Here is a 19,099-nt window from a genome sequence, read left to right as displayed (position 1 = left end):
CTAAAAACACTCCCCCAACAGACTGAATTTCAGCGGTCACAAGGAACTGTTCCAAGGGGCAGGAAAGTAATGTGTCAATGCAACAAATGTACCTTATGAATGGCAGCAACACCCCCACAGCCACCCGCCTTCTCTGTAGTGGCGCCTGCCCTGTGGAACGCCCTCCTATCAGATGTCAAGGAAATCGACAACTATCTGACTTAGAAAATACCTGAAGGCATTATTGTTTGATGTTTTATCGTGTTTTTAATATTCTGTTGGGAGCCACCCAGAGTGGCTGGGGAGGCCTGGCCAGATGGGCGGGTATAAGTAATAAATTATTATTGCCCTTACCAGGGGTGTTTCTCACTGAACCCCTTTCTGCATCTCACTCTTCAGGCTTTTTTTTCGTCATCAGAATTCCTACCCTCACCTACAGGAACGAACGGTGGAATTTTCATCCGTTCTCAACCCCTTGCCGTTAGTCATCCTGAATTGGGGGCGGGGGAGAAGAGGCATTGTGGAAAATATGGAAGCATTTATTGCACATGAACATTTTAAATTAAACTCTGCAACCCCTGTCTCTGCCACGAGGCAGCGACAGCTTCCTCATTTCTTCATTCTCATTTCTTCATCCTCTTAATTAAAGTGGCATCTGAAAAATAAAATCTCTAGCGGTTTCTGGAGATCAGTGCGAAGACCGCCGGCGAGTCCGGGCCGACACCGGGTGATGGCTTGGCTTCCAAACGTGGCAAATCTTTGGCATTGCGGGAGCACCTGGCTTTCCCAGCTTAAGTCTCTGTCCCACATCATCCCCCACAGGAAGCAGGCTGGGGGGAAGACCGGAAGGGAGAGCCCAGGATCCTTCGTTCCGGCCTGTGGCGGAGAAAGAGCTGGACTCGGGAGGTGATTGTGCTTCTTTTTCTCTTTCAGCCAAGCTGTGGTTATTATCAGAGGAGACTGGCAGCTTGGAAACTGTCCAGGGCACTGCGCCCTTCCCCACATATGGACGGAACAGACAGCTTGACACTAGGGGGCCTGAGATCAGACCAGCACCGGCCGCTCCAGCGGCTTCAAGTATTCCCTTTTTTGCTGGGAGCAAATGCCTTTGCTGCAACCCCCAGTCAGGGCACGATGGGTTTTGTAGGATCCAAGCCCCAGGGAAATCAGGGGAGAGGGAGGGCGTTGGGCCTCAAGAGCCTGCAGCCTCATTCTCTGTGAGGAGCAGAGGTGCCTGGCCTCTGCAGCAGTCCGTGGGGCCCGGGTGCCTGTGGCCCTGCCCTGCCGGTGTTGGCTGTGCTCCCCTTCTCAGTGCTCACAGCGGACGATCCCGGTGCCTCTTTGCAGGGCAGCAGCGGCAACACACCTACATGGAGGGCAAGGCTGGGCCTGCTAGGCTTCTGAAGCTGCTTGTGGCTTCAGCTGAGCTTTCTCCATAGCCGTGCCATAAGGAAGTGAGCGCTTGAAAAAGCCCAGCTGTGAAGGAAACACAGAGACAAGATCAGGGCTTACAATGTAAAAGGTACAACCCAGGAATCTTCTCTGGGGCAAACACCACTGCAATGAACATGCCTTGTGCACTAGATACTCACCTTCATCGTGATGGGGAGACAACCAAAAGAAGGAAAACTCCCCAGGAGACATACCCAGTAGAGTTTACCCATAACAGTACAAAACAAGAGCAGGACTGCTCCACCCATCTATCCAGTGAGTCTTGTAACCCTACTCTAGCCCACTGCATGCTATAGACCCTGCCTGCTAGTTTTCAGACAGATCTCCAAACTAGAAACACCCATAGGGTAAAAGCAGAGAGGTTTTTGCACAAGTCACAGAAATTAGGGCTGTCATATTTCAAAAAGTGAAAATCCAAACACAAAAGTTACTGAGTTATTTTTTTTTGCAAAATCTGCAAAATAACAAAAAGGCAGGAAATAAAAATAAACCAAAATTCTGCAGTCAGAATAAATCATGAAAATTAAGCATACTTAAGACTCATTCACATGAGCGCACATATCACTAAGTCTCCATTGAATATGTGAACTGACTACATCAAAATAGCACTGGCCATTGAGATGCAGGGCAATCACAGAGGTTGGACTTGCAGCAGCGCATTCTCACATGCAAGTCGTGACTGCATGTTGTAATCATCAAGAGACCAAAGATGGATTCACATGTGCCATGCATTTTTCCTTGTTATTTGCACTAAGTCTTTCGTTTTCACAATTCAAGAATTAGGAAAGTTAGGGTCTGAGGGGGAGGCTCACACATTACAGTTGCTTCGAACAGATTCCTTGCGGCAGCAGCTACATGTGAAGGGCGGAATTGCCTTGCTCCTTGCTGCCTGCATCATACATGACATCACACATGACATTTTTAGTTGCACAATATGCAGAAAGCACACATTTGCAACTGTTGGAGGTGCTTTAACCAGGGAACTGCTGTGTAGCTGCAACTCTCAGTTGAGCATGCAGGCAATGGCAAACCTGGATTTAGCTCTGTGCAATGTGTAAAAATGATTCAAAGTGTATATGAGGGTGGGGGTGGGGAGTATTGTGGGGGCTAGAAATAATAGAGAAAGGAGGGGCTAGGAGCTGTCCAGAGTGCTGAAGCCACACCCCATTATTACCACTTGAAATCCTGCACAGTGTTTATCTGGTTTTTGGAATTTCATTATTATTTGTTCATATTGCTCTCTGCAACTGTAAGGCTAAGAAAGTGCTGTTAAAAAGCATTTGAAAGCAAAGATTTTTAGCAGTCCAGCAGAAAAAGTGGAGCACCCTAAGCTGATGAATTTAGTCATTACAGTCCTGCTTGCAGCTGGTGTGCCAGAGATTCTAACACCTTATCCCCAACTCTGAACCTCACCCCCCACCCTTTCTCCCCACTCAGTTTCCCCACCTTGTATAGTACATAGATGAGCAGTGCCAGGAGCAGCAATCCAATCAGAATGGCTAAGATGATGATCCAGAGAGGAACCCCCTGGCTGGTCTCTGCCTTGGGCCAGTGCAGTGATGTTGGCACCTGTCAGCAGAAATAAAGCAGAAAGGAAGCAGGAATAAGGTTATCACCTGTCCCGCACCCAGAGGCTGCTAGCCATTCAAGTTAAGTGGAAGCCTCATGTACAGGAACAGTCTCCTCAGTATCAGGCACAGGGAACGAACACCATTCCTGGGTTGTGAGCTTCTAGAGGCATCTGCTGGCTCCTATTGGAACCAGAATTCCATGGATGGACCCTGATCCAATCTAGAAAGATCTGCAAAAGACTCTCTTTGATCAACAGCATAATATGATGCTTGTTGAATGAAGGCCCAATTGAGTTCTATGGGACCTATTCCCAAGTACATGTGTGCAGCAGCCCTGGTTGGTGGGCCTAACTGGGTCCCCAGCCCTCCAATTGGCCTGCAAAGCCATTTTGGCCAAATCATGCCCCCTGATGTCATATATCAGGGGTGGCCAACTCCCAAGAGACTGCGATCTACTCACAGAGTTAAAAACTGGCAGTGATCTACCCCCTTTTGGGGGTTCAGGTCAAAGTTGTTGAACTATTTTTAGGAAGGCCCATTTGGGGGGGGGTCGGGTCAAAGTTGTTGAGTTGTTCAGCTTCTTTGGGGGGAGCCAATGATCTACCAGTGATCTACCGGTAGATCATGATCTACCTGTTGGACATGCCTGTCATATATGATGTCAGATGTTGGGCAGGCAAAAGTGTAACTGGCCCAAAGGGAGGTTGCAGATCAGCTAATCATCAGCACCCGCAAAGCTACCCTGCACAGTGCTTTGCAAGCACTGTCCTTCCGTAGCACAGAACTATGGAAGAATGAGTCACCCAGTGTCATTATGACATCAGGTGGGAAGCCCCACCCACCTGTCATGCTTGGCCTGTGGTGATAAGGATCTGGCCAGTCTGTCAGATCCAGTTTCCCACCTCTGGAGTAGAGGACTGCAGTCTAATTTTTTATTTGTTTGAAAAGCAACAAAATGTATTTCAGCTGAACTGTCCTGTCCCCCTCTCCAACTGTTCTGTGGTGAGAATCCTGAAGACATGCTAGGTTTTTGTGATTCTAATGCTATTTGGAAAGATCTACATCCCTGAAAGGCAGGATATTACTATTATTGTTACCACCACCAAGGAATTATAACAATAAACATTAACAATACTTAATGGTAATAAATACTGACCTTGAGGTAAGCGGTGGGTTTCTCTAGAGGCTGGATTTTGTAGGGCACTTTCTGTACGTGGTAGACAGCTTCACACTGTATGGCGTGGGGATTATTCTCTTTCTGCAAATGTGTAAAGGGGATAAAATAAAAGTGAGGGCCAGATCCTGGGATGCACTGGGTTAGTATGTGGCCAGCTGGCTTTGAACAGACCTAGTATAGAGTCAAACATACGCTCTTCCCAAAGGATGAGCCTGCAAAAGTAAATGTATGGGGAAGGGAAGGCCATTGGCTTCTTGCAGTGACTACTTTATTTCATTGTACTGTATTGACTTCCATGTGGAAGAGAGGGAAGAGAGGGTCAGACAGACAGCTTGTCAGCTGAATCCAGTCTCCTTATGGGAAGAGAGGCTTTAAACACCGCATCCGTAACTAGCACCAGCTCCAGGCCTCTCTTCATTGCTCCACCACCAAGAAATAAGTGCTTTGATTCTTATCACCTGTTGCAAGTCATTCTGGGACTTGTTTGCTTGAAAAGCGGGATATAAGCCTTTATCATAAATAAATAGATCTCATGTGGATCCACTGAGCCAAGTCAAAAAGTGTGGTGTGTCCTTCCAGTGGAGGCAAGGGGGTCTGGGAAAGGTGGAAGAGCTGGCAAGGGTTTCAGCACAATACACCAGGTGCTGTGAAAGCCAGCCAGCACCCAGCAATCTCTTCCTCTCTCTCAAGTCGATTCTTAACCCCGAAATCAAATCTGCAGCTGTAAAGCGAGGTCTGGAAGAGGCTCCAGGCGGGTGCTGTGCTTACCAGCTGGAAGCTCTTGGACCAGATGCGGAAGTAGAGGCGCAAGCTGACACTTTCCTTACTCTGCAGCGCCCCCATGTGGCAGCGGAGCTGGAAGCACTCCTCGTCGTTGCATTTCTGCAGCACAAGAAGGAACCATCGTCAGAGGCTGAAAACACCCCCAGAAACCCAGTTATACCACTAGGGCCAAAGGCAGCGATTGGATGCAGCAACTGTCTGAAACTGTGCTTCTAACAACTAAAGCGTAACTCCTGGGGAAAGTAATCGTGTCTCAGTGATTCACAAACTTTCCCCCTGATCCACAACCCTTAGAAAATTGTTGAGGTTCTTGGCCAGGGGTAGGCAACCTAAGGCCCATGGGCCGGATGCGGTCCAATCGTCTTCTCAATCCGGACCACGGATTTTTACATGAGTCGAATGTGTGCTTTTATTTAAAATGCATCTCTGGGTTATTTGTGGGGCATAGGAATTTGTTCATATTTCCCCCTAAAATGTAGTCTGGCCCACCACATGGTCTGAGGGACGGTGGACCGGCCCATGGCTGAGAAAGGTTGGCACACCACTTAATGATTTTTCTGCCTCTTGCTTAGGACCTCAGTGTGCTGTGCACATGCTGTCTCTCAGCCTTTTCCTCTCTTTCTCATGGCTTCCTTCCTTCCCATGTATTGACTTTCCACTCCTTTCAAGTGCCTTGTCGGTCTCTTTTCCCCACTCAGGACCTAGCCCCATCTTGGCCCAGCTGGAGTTTTATTCCTCCTCTGAGGCAAGCAGAGGCTCCTCTCCTTGCTGCTTCCACACTTTGGGAACCCTGCTCTAAAGCTAGAGCTGGGAAGGGAAATGATTAGGGCTGTACACAACTTTTCATACTGATGGAGATCTTAGAATCACATGTAATTACGTGAGCAAAGGCTGTGGAAGAGCACGAGGAAGCGATGCCTTAGGGCAGGCATCCCCAAACTTCGGCCCTCCAGATGTTTTGGACTACAATTCCCAACTTCCCTGACCACTGGTCCTGTCATGGGAGTTGTAGGCCAAAACATCTGGAGGGCTGCAGTTTGGGGATGCCTGCCTTAGGGGCTTTGTCAGGCTGCTGCAGCAACAGCAGCAGCAGGAGGAGGAGGAGGAGGAGGAGGAAGGGAACGGAAGCAGGACCACTCAATCAGCTCAGCTGGACCAGCAACTTTTGGCTTCTCCTCTCTCATTCCAGGTAGTCATTGTAAGTACTCTGTAGCAAAGAGCAAGTGCTCAGGTTTCCTTTTTCCTTCCTACTTGTTATGTATTTTAGAATGAAAGTCTGAGGACAGCTAACTGATTGCTGTGGGTCACTCTGGGTGATTTTTTTTTCCAGTTGAAGAAGTTACAAGGCTTACCAGAGTATTCAAAACTCCATCTTGCTTCTGCACATAGTGCTGCTCTGGCCAAGGTAAAGCTGCTGGGCTCTGCTCCAGCTAACGAGAGAGAACGAAAGCGCCTTTCTAAATAAGATATCAAGAGTCACGAGCCCATTGTATAAGCATATCTATACTCACCATAGTTAGCTGTGACCCAGTGATACAGTTTACATAGTATAGACTGTAGATGCTGCATCTCTGCTCACTCCACTCACCAACCCCACTGCCATTTCCCCCCCATTAAGCTTCCCCTTCCTCTGCAACAACTCCTTCTGGGGAGCTATCTGCCTCAGGTGCCTTAGCATAGCCATCATGGCTAGGAGCCACCGATACCCTCCACAAATTTGTCCAATCCCTTTTGAAAGCCTTCCTTGTTGGTGGCCATCACTGAGATCCATCCTCAAACTAACATTCAGCTTCTTTGCATGTCCACGAGTTCTGCTGAATCAGACTGAGCAGGAGTGCAACAGGCGATGCACCGAATTTATAAGACAACAGCTGATTCTTTCACTGAGGTTTAGCAGTCTCCTCCTCTGGTAGTCAATCCTCTCTTACTTAAAACAAAAATCCCTCCCCACCCCTTTGTTCAAAAGAAACTCAGCTCCTGGGTCTGTCTGTGTCAAGAAGCAGGCATGCAATGTCTTATGGAGATGTCATGCATTGCTGAATGGTTTTTTTCTTTTCCAGTCGACCAATGGAGGCAGGATACAAAGGCCAAATATATACCAGGGGGCAAGAGAAGCTGTTGGAGAAATGTTGGGGAAGGGGCAAAGCATTAGGGTTCCTGGCACAGAACAGGATGGTGATGACTTATGAAGAAGGTTCAAAACCTGGAGTGCCATCAGATTGTCACAAGTTTTCAGGAAGGATTCAAGAAAATACCAAGAAGCTTGAATAATTAAAGTGGATCAAAGCAATCTGTCTCTCTATGGCAACAAATCCACTTTAACAAACCCAGAAACTGGATTTTTGCAGTTTGGAAACTAATAGGGAAATGCATTGAAAAGTGTAAAATGAACAAATGACTAACAGAAAGATATAGAAACACCATGAAGGCAAATCAGGATGAATGCTCATTGTCATAGAACTTCCCTACAAACAAATTAAAATGAATGCCCAATAAAGGATATATATACAGTGGTACCTCTACTAACGAATAACTCTACTTACAAATGTTTCTACTTACGAATAGAGCTCCGTCCGCCATCTTGGATGCGGTTTAGATAGGATTTTTTCTACTTACGAATTTTTTCTCCCAATGCATTCCTGTGGGATTCGACTTACAATTTTTTTCGACTTACAAATGTGCGTTCGGAACGCATTAAATTCGTAAGTAGAGGTACCACTGTAATCTAACTTCTCTGTAGGTTTCGTGCAACCAAATCAGGATGAATGCTTAATAAAAAGGCTCAGCGAACGCTGAGTTGCCCCGCCCACCTAAAAATGCTCCTACTACTCAGCATTTTAATCCTGTTCTGATAGGGAATTGCACTGTCCCTGGTTGCAGAGGCTGAGCTCCAGTCCCCAAGCTCACACCCCAGGCCAATCCTCTGCAGAGTCGCTTCTTTTCCCGCCCACTGACCAGCCATTACCTGCAGGCGTGATGGGTTGAGGAGGTGGCTGGAGGTGCAGTTGGCTTGCGCCATGTAGCGCGTCATGTACATCACAGCTCGCCCTTGAGTCCGGAGCGGACAGCTGATGTCCAAGATCCCCTCGCTGATGGCGCTTGGCCCCTCATTCACAAACTGCAGGACAAATGGGAAGGAAAAGAATTGAATGGGAAGGAAAAGAATTGCAGGACATCGGAAGCTGCCTTACGTCACCAAGTCAGATTATGAGCCCATCTGGTTTGGTGTGGTCTGTTATGTCTGGAAATGGCTCTCTGGGGGTTGCGAGGACTGAGAGGCTTTCCCATCACCTGCATGCAAAGCAGATACTCCCACTGAGATACAGGATCCTCCCCCAAAGAGGTGGCAGCAGGGATGGGGGTGGGGGAAAAGCACAATGATCTAAAAATGGTGGACAGGCTCAGTGGTCACAGAGAAAGGAGGGTAGACAGATTGGTACTGTTTTAAATAGTGGCAAGCCAGGCACCTCCAGGAATGAAGCAAACACTCTCTCCTGCAGTTTGCCCTTTAGCACCCAATATCCAAAGATACACTACCTCTAAAGCTGGAGGTTCCATTTAGCTATCAGTGCTACCAACAGATTTCTCCCTTGTGAAACCTTGAAAGCTAAGAATATGAGATAGTGTGCATGCCATAATTCTTCAGGAACACAGAAGGAACACAGAATGCAGCGCTGGGCACAGGATTCAGAATTTCAGCTTTCTTCCTCCTTGCTTGTTAAGCAAAGGTATGGTTCCAAAAGCAAGAGTGATCCTGCCCATGCATGAACTGCCACCCCCTTGCACCATCCTCTTGTCCCCAGTGGACAACACCCACCTCATAGACATGGCACACACCGGGCCCCACGTCTTGTTCTCGCTGCAGCAATCGACCTGGGGGCAAGCCAGTCCCTGGAAGGGACACTGTTTCTGGCATGGATGCTCTATAGAAGGGGGAAAGAAGGCACTCAGACATGCAGAAGAAAAAGCGATTTTAAACAGGCCAGAGCAAAATCATTATGAATTATTTAGGCTATTCAAAATGGCAAAAAATGCAAAATTACGAAACTTTACAGAATTGCAATAAAACTAGTGTTGCAAACCTGAAGGTCAAACCCCTCATCAGTTGCATTGTATTGTATGCTGGTGTAACTGTGGATTTTATTGCAACTTTTTTTTTAAAAAATCTCTCTTTGGTAATTTCAAAATGAAGATCCTTTTCCTAGCCCACTTTTCCTCAGCAATATCAAATTGTAAGTTATCTGGCATTGGTATCATTTATTTGTTGAAATATTTTTATTGCTGCTTCTCCGTAAAATGTTCAAGGCAGCTAACAATACCTAGATCCTTCAACAAGGCAATGAGAAGAGGAAAAATAGTTGTTTATACGCTGCCCATCTGACTGGGTTGCCCAGCCACTCTGGGTGGCTCCCAACAAAATATTAAAAACACTATAAAACATCAAACATTATTGTTGACATGCTTTATGTGTATTTGGATTTGTCTACTTACTGAAACAAAAGAGTTTCTGATGCAGAAGCTACAGCTTGTGTGGCTCACAGGAGCAGATTAAATGAAGTAAATAAGAATTACTGGCAGCACGGCCCTCTGCTGCTAAGAGAGCTGTGCTGGTTGCCAATTTACTGCAGCAGGGCCAGCTTCAATGTTCTTGTGTTAATTCACAAAGTCCTAAAGGACCACCCAATCTCTTATGCTCCACCTCGATCATAGATATCCTCTGAATAGCCCAGCCTCGTGGGGAAAACAGATTGAGTGTGAACCAGCTAAACCTAAGTGTCTGGAGTGTTGTCTTAGTGATGCTTCAGATACGGGATCCCTAGACCTGCTTCTTGGGGCTGCTACAAAGGATCTTGAGCATCGGGTGGGATTCGGCTAACTAGTCCTGAGCACAGAAGCCAACGCAGGGGCTCCCTCTAGCTCAACCAGGGCTTTCCTCGCCCCACACCGCCCACAAATATGAGCTAGAGGGTTGAGGGAACCCCCACAATGTTTTTAGGGGGTGCAAAGAGGGAAGCGGAGGGGAAAGTCTTAATGAATGATCAGTCCTCACTTCATGAGTGTATATCCCACCCAAAGAGAGACAGGGCTTCACCAGGGAAGAGCTATAATTTACCCTTATCCATTGGGGACAGAAGAGGAGATGTGGGGAACCTCACACCTTTCTTATTGAAACAATTAATGACCATGCCAAACACTTTGTTTCTGGCGTCACACTCACCCGTGGGCTGTGAGACGAACGGCAGCCTCGACACGCAAGGGGAATGAAGCCACCTCACTGCGGGAGTTGTTGGCGTTCTTGCTGTAGTGAAAGAGACATAGTTCTATTTCACTGTATGTACGACTAACACTGCACACAAGAAAAAATACACAAGAAGCAGCAGCTAGGAAAGGGGTTGTGGACCTTTATTCAGCCCCAAGGGCCGCATTCACTCCTGGGGGCCACATGCCAGAGGCAGGTGGGGCCAGAGACAAAAGTGGGCAGAACAATGGGTGGGAATTGTACCTCTGTAGTTTTTACACAGACACACGCACACCCCTCTGTCATCAACCCAGGGAAGGAAGAGGCATGACCAGAGTGCGAGGACACATTCCAGTCGGGCAAAAAGCCCCCGTCCCCCAGAAAGTATTAAAGAGGTGCAGGAGGAAGAGAGGGGGGGAATTCCTGTGCACAAGAGGATCACGTTCTGCACTTAGTTGAATCCTGCCCATTGTCTTAAAGGTGTTATTGCCTTAAAATGGTGCCCTGGGGAATCCTGCAGTTCCTTTGTCACAGGGAGGGGGAATCTGCAGCCCTCCAGGTGTCATTTGGCTCCCAGCTCCCACCATCACCAGCCATCATGGCCAACGGAGAGGGATGATGGGAGTCCAGCAACAGGCTGCCAATCCCTGCTCCGTCAGCAATGGTAGACAAGCCTCCCCCAAAATCAGCTCACCCATTTAGCCCTGCTCCTTTCTTGCAATGCACAGTCCTGGGGCAGGTAACAGGGGCAGCTATGGGGAGAATTTGGGGGAATTCTCTGGCTCATTTTTACCTGTGAATCTGAAAGTCAAATTGGATGGATTTCTTCGCATCAAGGAGGCGAGGTACAGTGAAGCGTAGGCCACCCCAGAGCTAGGTGAGATACGGGAAAGAGAAGAGTCAGCATCTGTGCGCATCCCCCCCCCTCCATTGCCAATGGCAGCGGTCTCACTCTGCCTTATGGTAGAGCCAACCTTCCTCTTCTGGGTGAGCTTAGCTAGCCCTACCCTAAATGGTTAATCCTCACGCACGGGTGGAATGAATGCTCACCCCCCGCCCAACAGATAGCTCCCACTTGAAGGAAAAGGCACTGTGCCCCATATATATGCTCTCCCCATTATTCTGAGTGTCATCACTCTCCCTTGCTTGCTTGCAGCATCCCAAGGACACAGAAGCTCTCTCGTACTTTGTCATCGAGTCCCCTATCACAAATAGATTCAAGTGGCTTTGATCCCAGCTTGCCAGTTTTGCCCTGCTCCCCTCCGCACCATAACCATATATCCCTTCACCACAGTCGATTTCTCATCTTATGGTATCCCAGGCTCTCCCAGCACACCCCAGGCACCGGGCTCAAAAAGTCCTCTAGCCACCTGCCCCCAACAAGACCCCCTTGCCATGGAGTGCGGACACTCACACTGGTGCCTGCCTTCATTGGATTGCCGAGGTCACAGAAAACCATGTTGGTGTCATTCACCGTCTCATAGTAGCAGCTCAGGCTGGAAAGGTTCTAGAAGACAGAAGGAAGCAACTGTGAGAAGGGGAGGGTGGACCTGCCTCTGCCTGAGCTCAGAGGCCTACCTAGGGGTTGCCTACAGGTGCTTAAAGTATTTGGGTCGCATCAAATGTAGCAATTTCTCATGTGGCCATTTCAGTAAAGTGTCCCCCCCCCCCCGGGAGCACAGCGTTGATGCACCTCCTTGCCAAGGGCGCAAGGGACCCTAGGTATACCTCTGCCCACACTAGCTGGGACTACTGAAAACTGTACTCTAAAACATCTGGAAGACATCCGGTTGGCAGAGACTGGGATGGTGGGTGGAGTCATCTCCCCAGCCCCACCCACAGGTTGACTCAGAAAGTCTGCTCTCTGAGGAAATCAGGGACCTTTTTTAAAAAAGAGAGATTTGAGAACATTTTAATATACCAATCTAAGCAATCAAGCATTGCAGCCTCACCATAACTGCATTCTATGGATCCCTCAAGAGGGCGCTATGATAGTTGCAGCTGCAAAACCTATTATCAATTTCTATCATAGATATATCCACAGACATTCTATCCCATGAGGACTAGACCTTTTTGCAAAAGCACTTCCTATGTTATTTCAAAAACCCACAAAGGGTATAGATTCTTCTTCTTCTTCTTCTTCTTCTTCTTCTTCTTCTTCTTCTTCTTCTTCTTCTTCTTCTTCTTCTTCTTCTTCTTCTTCTTCTTCTTCCCCTCTTAAAACTGATCATACTCAGGAACCCACCATCCTATAAAGCTGAAACTCAAAAAATTAGAATATCACCGAAAAGTTCATTTATTTCAGTAATGCAAACTTAAAAGGTGAAACCAATATAGGAGATAGACTCATGACATGCAAAGCGAGATATGTCAAGCCTTTCTTTGTTGTAATCGTGGTGATTATGGCATACAGATGAAGAAAACCCCAAATTCACAATCTCAGAAAATTAGAATATTAAATGAAATCAATAAAACAAGGATTGCAAATAGAACAATATTGGACCTCTGAAAAGTAGAAGCATGCATATGTATTCAGTACTTGGTTTGGGCCCCTTTTGCAGCAATTACTGCCTCAATGCGGCATGGCATCGATGCTATCAGCCTGTGGCACTGCTGAGGTGTTATGGAAGACCAGGATGCTTCGGCTCTTCTGCATTGCTCAGTCTCATGTCTCTCATCTTTCTCTTGGCAATGCCCCATAGATTCTCTATATGGTTCAGGTCAGGCAAGTGTGCTGGCGAATCAAACGCAGTAATCCCATGGGCACTGAACCAGGTTTTGGTACTTTGGGCAGTGTGGGCAGGTGCCAAGTCCTGCTGGAAAATGAAGTCAGCATCCCCATAAAGCTCGTCTGTGGAAGGAAACATGAAGTGCTCCAAAATCTCCTGGTAGACGGCTGCGTTGACCCTGGACTTAATGAAGCACAGTGGACCAACACCAGCAGATGATATGGCTCCCCAATTCAACACAGACTGTGGGAACTTCACACTGGACTTCAAGCATCTGGCATTGTGTGCCTCTCCATTCTTCCTCCAGACTCTGGGTCCTTGGTTTCCAAATGAGATGCAAAAGTTGCTCTCATCAGAAAAGAGGACTTGGGACCACTGAGCAACAGACCAGTTCTTTGTTTCTTTAGCCCAGGTAAGGCGCTTGCGGTTCGAGGACCCGCCCCCCGCAAGAAATAAAGACACAGTGACACGTGGTATTAAGGTTAATGGGTAGAATAAGGCCACAACTTTATTGGTTAAAGCAAGTGAGAGGTATTGGCTTAGGCATTGGACTCCCTATCAAGCGTGACTCCACCCCGCTCGGCGGGGGGTCATATCAGGTTAACACCCCAAGGGAGGAGCCTGTTGATGCAAATACATACAAAGCTCCCCCTGGTGCCACCGGGGTCGTGCCATGGCCCTAGCCACCAGCAGGGCGTAGGACGGGATCTACGACCGCCGGATCCCTTAAGGGGATACCCCTATACGAGGAGGGTTGGATGATGGCCACAACCAGTCCTCGAACACACCAGACAACTCCATATTCCAATGCCTACCGCCAAATACCGAAGAAGAAGTTGTGACGAATTTCTACGAGGTAGGCAAAAAAACCAAGAGGCCGGTGCCAATTAGCCAATTGGAGAAAAAAACTCCTACCCGGACCCTTTGGGCCCCCAAAGGCGACCCAAAGGCGACCAACCGAAGTCCATAGCAAGGTCAAAATGAACCTGACTAAGGGACGACCTAAAGGGCGGGTGGGTGGGAGATCCGATGTGGTGGCAGGGGCGAAAAGGAGCGATCTGGAGCCTGCCGCGCTATTTTAAAGACCTCTTAGCCCCGCCCCCCAGCTGGCCCTATTGGCCAGCCCTGAGCGCGGCAGGTAAAGGTGGAGCAGGGGGCGGACCCCGCCCCCTGCTTGCTGCGTAGAGCGGGTCCCGCCCGCAAATTCCCCCCTCTCTGAAGAGGAGGGGTCTTCCGAGTTGTTTCTTGTTCAGGAGCGGCTTGACTCAGGAGAGAATACAACATTTGAAGCCCATCTCCAGGATCCATCTGTGTGTGGTGGCTCTTGATGCACTAACTCCAGCCTCAGTCCACTCCTTGTGAAAGTCCCCAACACGTTTGAATGGTGTTTTCCTGACAATCCTCTGCAGGCTGCGGTCATCCCTGCTGCTTGTGCACCTTTTTCCTCCACACTTTCCCCTTCCACATAGCTTTCCATTAATGTGCTTGGGGAACATCCAACTTCTTTTGCAGTTACCTCTTGAGGCTTTCCCCCCTTATGGAGGGTCTCAATGATGGCTTTCTACACAACTGTTAGGTCAGCAGCCTTTCCCATGATTGTGATTCCTACTGAAGCAGACTGAGAGATCATTTAAAGCAGGCATCCCCAAACTTCGACCCTCCAGATGTTTTAGACGACAATACCCATCATCGCTGACCAATGGTCCTGTTAGCTAGGGATCATGGGAGTTGTAGGCCAAAACATCTGGAGGGCCACAGTTTGGGGATGCCTGATTTAAAGGCTCAGGAACCTTTTGCAGGTGTTATGGATTGAGTAGCTAAACACTATTCTAATTTTCTGAGATTGTGAATTTGGGGTTTTCTTCAGCTGAACGCCATAATCACCACAATTACAACAAAGGAAGGCTTGACATATCTTGTTTTGCATGCCATAAGTCTATCTCCTATACTGGTTTCACCTTTTAAGTTGCATTACTGAAATAAATGAACTTTTCAACGATATTCTAATTTTTCAAGTTTCACCTGTATCTGCTTTCCCAAAAAATTCAGAATTGTTCTTGTGGGAGGTGTATCTCAATTCCAAGCTTTGGGAAAGGACAGCCTCTTCATTAAGTTCACACACCCCTGGCCAGGAGGGGTTGCAAGGCAATTTGCCTGCGGGAGGATGAGGTCCCCCCAGCGGAGGCACGTACCCCATGATTCCGCAGAACCCCCATGTAGTCTGCTTCTGGTGGGATGGTAACATGGAGCTCAGCCTCATAAGCACCACCCTCACCGCGGTTCTGGGCGTGGAAAGTGAGGTTCAGCGCATTCTTGTCTCCCAGGTAGACAACGGTGTGGTCCCTGCAACAGACCCAGCAAAGGAGGAGAATGAGAGCACACACATATCAGCAAAGTTCCAGGGATGCCCATTTTTAGGAGGCACAACATAGAGAGCAGCCATTTCAGACCATGCAACTCCGGTTGTTTTCACACATGAAGCTTATATCACTTTGAACTTTAAAAAAAAATGGCAAAAACTGTATTCCGTTTCTCCTCCAGCCTTCATTTTGGACTGACATGTGGAACAAAGAGGACTGGAGAGTCCCAGAAGTGCCTCAGGTAGATTCATAGAACTGCAGAGTTGGAAGGGACCACGAGGGCCATCTAGCCCAACCCCCTGCAATGCAGGAATCTTCCGCCCAACATGGGGATTGAACCCACAACCCTGAGATTAAGAGTTGCCTGCTCTACTGACTGAGCTATCCAGCTATGTCCCCACCCCTCTGGGCAGCTCGCATGATACACAATTATAAATGAAAATGTTCAGTGTGCATGCCAGACATGGATCTCTCTGCATTAAAAGGGATACCTGCTACAGCCCACCCCATTGATTGCAGACAGATTCAGATTCAGATTGCAGACAGATTCAAACCAGCTACAGCCCACCCCATTGATTGCAGACAGATTCAGATAGGAAGGGGTTGTTGGTGCTGGATGAACACATGCCCTCCCCTTAATTCATAGCTTGCTTCTGTTTTGTACAACACCTTTTGCAATTCTTATTCTTTTACATTACTCTATTATTAGCTTACTTTTTAAAACATTTATTTATAGACAAGCAGTGTGCAAGATGCTGATGACACAACACAAGAAGTGATATAATCTATGTCCATGTTCTATGAGATGGGAAAGGCACAAGAGAGATCAGCTAACAGCAGAGAAGCAGAAGTCGTTGCTGAGGGTAATAAGAGTAGTTTGGGCCATCTTTTTATCCCGTCCAATTGCACTTCCATTTTACAACAGCAGAGGGAACCAAACTGCTTAAGGTGAATCCTTCCGAGGGAAATCACTGCTCCCCAACCCCCCAATGCCAAAGGTGTGCATGAATTGTATTGTATGTTCTGGCGTTCCCATGTGGGCACGCCGGATGCAGATGTGCTGGTAAGAGGGGATATCTGATGAGCAAGAGAGCAGACCCCTGGAAGAAAGGAGGGAGATCAGGACTTCTGCAGAGGGTGCCAACAGCTGCAATCCCTTCCTGAATCCATAAAAGCAAAGGGTTCAACATGTGTAACGAGGATGCAAGGGGGAGTGGGGATCTGCCTGAATATTCTGGGTGGAGGATAAAGCAACAGAATGCAAACAGCCCCCAAACTGCCTGGCTTCTTCCATGTTTGTGATGCCACAGAGTGAGGCAAGAGAGGGCCTTACCCAAAAACGTCAAGCTGAAGGTCAGGGACGCAGACATTGTCTTCACCACAATCCAGCTGGATCTGGACCTGGTGGGCAAAAAAAGACAAAAACACCTCTTTGCCTGTTTGCTGACACTAAAAGGTTCACGTTAATCTATTACTATGCTGACATAACATAAGCTACAAAACTACAAAAGTTGTACAGTCATCCCTCCGGTTGCGAACGTGATCCATGCAGGAGGCACATTCGCAACCCGCAGCATTTGTAGCCTGAAGCACCATGTCTGAGCACGTGCATGATGCGATTCTGCGCACGTGTGTGGTGTCATTTTGTGTTTCTGCGCATGCGCGAGCACCCAAACCCGGTAGTAACCCGTTCCAGTACTTCCGGGTTCGGCGTGGTCCGCAACCCGAAAACACGCAGCCCGCAGCGTTCATAACCCGAGGTATGACTGTATTTGGTTAAACCATGTCATAGAACTACATGAGCTGCAGTGAGTCTTGGGCTTGCATGCTTCCCATCTCCTCCTGTGCAGGCAGGGAAAAGATGCTGGCAGCATTTTCTTGCCGAGTCCCGGAATTCTGGCTTTTTGTTGTGCCCAAGACTGAGCCACTACTTCTGAGCTGTCGTGTTTTGAAAGTGACCATTAACTGCTGGACGGCCTGCAGTTCTTCCTGAAATGAATAGTGACATATTCTAGACAAAGGGCACTGGGCTTCCCTGTCTTGTAGACCTTACATGCTATTGGGTTATTGTCCTTCCCGAAAGGCTGAGTGTCGCTGCACTGCAGTCTACCCTTTCTGTATCCCATAGCACCACACTTGTGTTCATGGAATGCTGGGAGCGACTGGTGAGCAACCCTCCAACCCAAGCGTACCTTCTGTTCAATGTGGTTGTGCGTGAGGTAGTTGAGGATGGGCTGCAGACCATGTGCGTCCTGCGGGGCCTCTGGATCCAGCGAGAAGTTGAGGGACAGGTGGATGGGGGAGAGCTTGTCGCGGAATTCAGTCTCGTTCTGGAGAAAGAGAGGGGGGGGATAAGGCACCATGGTCATGGATCCCATGCTGCAGAGAAATGCTTGCTGCGTGCCATGGGGTGATGGATACTCCTCTGACTCTTCAGCCAAACTGCGAGGGCTGCAGTGGAGTTGTGGGTGCAGCCACCCCTGCACAAAACTGCAACTCTCCTTGCAATGAAGCGCAGAAATACGCTGAAGAACAGCCGCACCCAAGAGAAGAGGGCAGAGCTTGTGGGCACAGACTGAGACTCACCCTGAGGTAAATCTTCATCTCGCGGCACTCAGAGTTGGCACCGTTGCGGATTTGGAGGGTCTCGACTAGGTGGGGCTGGCGGGAACGCAGGAAGAGTGCTCTCTTGACTGCCCCTTTCTGTTTGAGGTGGTCGAGGTGCAGCTCCACATTGAACCCTACGCATGTAGGAGAGAAGAAGATGGGGTCAACTGAGATGCGATAGCACCATGCCCCAGAGCTCAGCCCAAGAGGGGCTCCCACATCAGTCCCAGAAGAAGTACTGGTCACCCACAAGATATAACTCTTGGTTTCATAGCAAAATGGCAGTCAGACTGATGATTTGGTTGTTTGCAGGCATATTCTGCAACATTTCATTGCTATCACAATAATAGTACACTAAGGGTGGATTTATACCAGACCACACAAACATCATTCTGCTTTATTAATTGTTCTGCGATGCTTCCTCAGAGTTACAGCATTTTTGGCATCTAGGAGGGAACACTCTTGCACTGTAGGACAAAGTAAAAGGGGCAACCTCCCCAACCATCCACTGGAACATTTGTAGTATGAAGCATTATGGAATTTCAGCAGAAAGTTAAAGGGAACCCACCAATTGGAAACAAAGCAACCCTCAAACTTTTGCAGGCACAATATATTCAATTACAACATCTGCTAACAAGTGTGTTTGGGCTGGCAGCATACCTGCCAAGTTCCTGCCGGAAAAATAAGGGATCGACAGACCAGAAGTAGCGCTGCCACCATTTTGGAACTGGGTAGAGCAGCACCGGAAGTCGCTTCTGAGCATGCTCTGCCCAGTTCCAAAATGGCCACCACGGCAGAAGTCGCGCTGCGGCCATTTTGGAACTGGGCAGAGCAGCATCGAAAGTCGCTTCTGAGCATGCTCCACCCAGTTCCAAAATGGCCACCACGCCAGAAATTGCTTCTGCGCATGTCTAGAGACTCCAGACATGCACAGAAGGAGCCTCCCCCGGCCGGTAAGTAAACCGTGAAAAAACAAAAAAATCCGTTTTTCCAGCTGGGAATGGCTGGGAAAACGGGGGTTTCCCGGGGAATACGGGACACTTTGCATCTATGGCTGGCAGCCCTCTCAGCTTCCAAGATACCCGAGATATTGGAAAATTCCCTCAAAACTGAAAAGTCAGCAATTACTTTTTATAGATATTTATTAACATTAAGTTCAATATGCAGACTTTAAGAAATCATTGAAATAGAAGAATTGAAAA

At 48.1% G+C, this 19,099-nt stretch overlaps 1 protein-coding gene across 2 annotated transcripts in view; it reads right to left on the bottom strand.

Annotated features, from left to right (window-relative positions):
• Nucleotides 1-497: 497 nt before the first annotated feature.
• The window catches only part of ITGA5 (integrin subunit alpha 5), an 80,229-nt gene continuing 61,627 nt past the window's right edge, over nt 498-19,099 (bottom strand). For both annotated transcript variants that reach the window (XM_035101852.3, XM_035101846.3), the window contains exons 17-30: nt 17,877-18,031; nt 17,483-17,620; nt 16,624-16,691; nt 15,123-15,273; nt 11,616-11,708; nt 10,995-11,074; nt 10,181-10,261; nt 8,780-8,885; nt 7,928-8,080; nt 6,315-6,392; nt 4,948-5,061; nt 4,159-4,260; nt 2,878-3,000; nt 498-1,455 (exon numbers count right to left, since the gene is read on the bottom strand). In XM_035101852.3, the coding sequence (XP_034957743.3) occupies nt 1,372-1,455; nt 2,878-3,000; nt 4,159-4,260; nt 4,948-5,061; nt 6,315-6,392; nt 7,928-8,080; nt 8,780-8,885; nt 10,181-10,261; nt 10,995-11,074; nt 11,616-11,708; nt 15,123-15,273; nt 16,624-16,691; nt 17,483-17,620; nt 17,877-18,031 (1,526 nt within the window). In that variant the 3' untranslated portion in view covers nt 498-1,371. The remainder of the gene's footprint in view (nt 1,456-2,877; nt 3,001-4,158; nt 4,261-4,947; nt 5,062-6,314; nt 6,393-7,927; nt 8,081-8,779; nt 8,886-10,180; nt 10,262-10,994; nt 11,075-11,615; nt 11,709-15,122; nt 15,274-16,623; nt 16,692-17,482; nt 17,621-17,876; nt 18,032-19,099) is intronic.

The sequence above is a fragment of the Zootoca vivipara genome, chromosome 2 (assembly GCF_965207765.1).
Source record: "Zootoca vivipara chromosome 2, rZooViv2.hap1.1, whole genome shotgun sequence".
Classification (NCBI taxonomy): domain Eukaryota; kingdom Metazoa; phylum Chordata; class Lepidosauria; order Squamata; family Lacertidae; genus Zootoca; species Zootoca vivipara.
The sequence above is the reverse complement of the archived record's forward strand: the minus strand, read 5'-3'. Positions and strand labels throughout refer to the sequence as shown.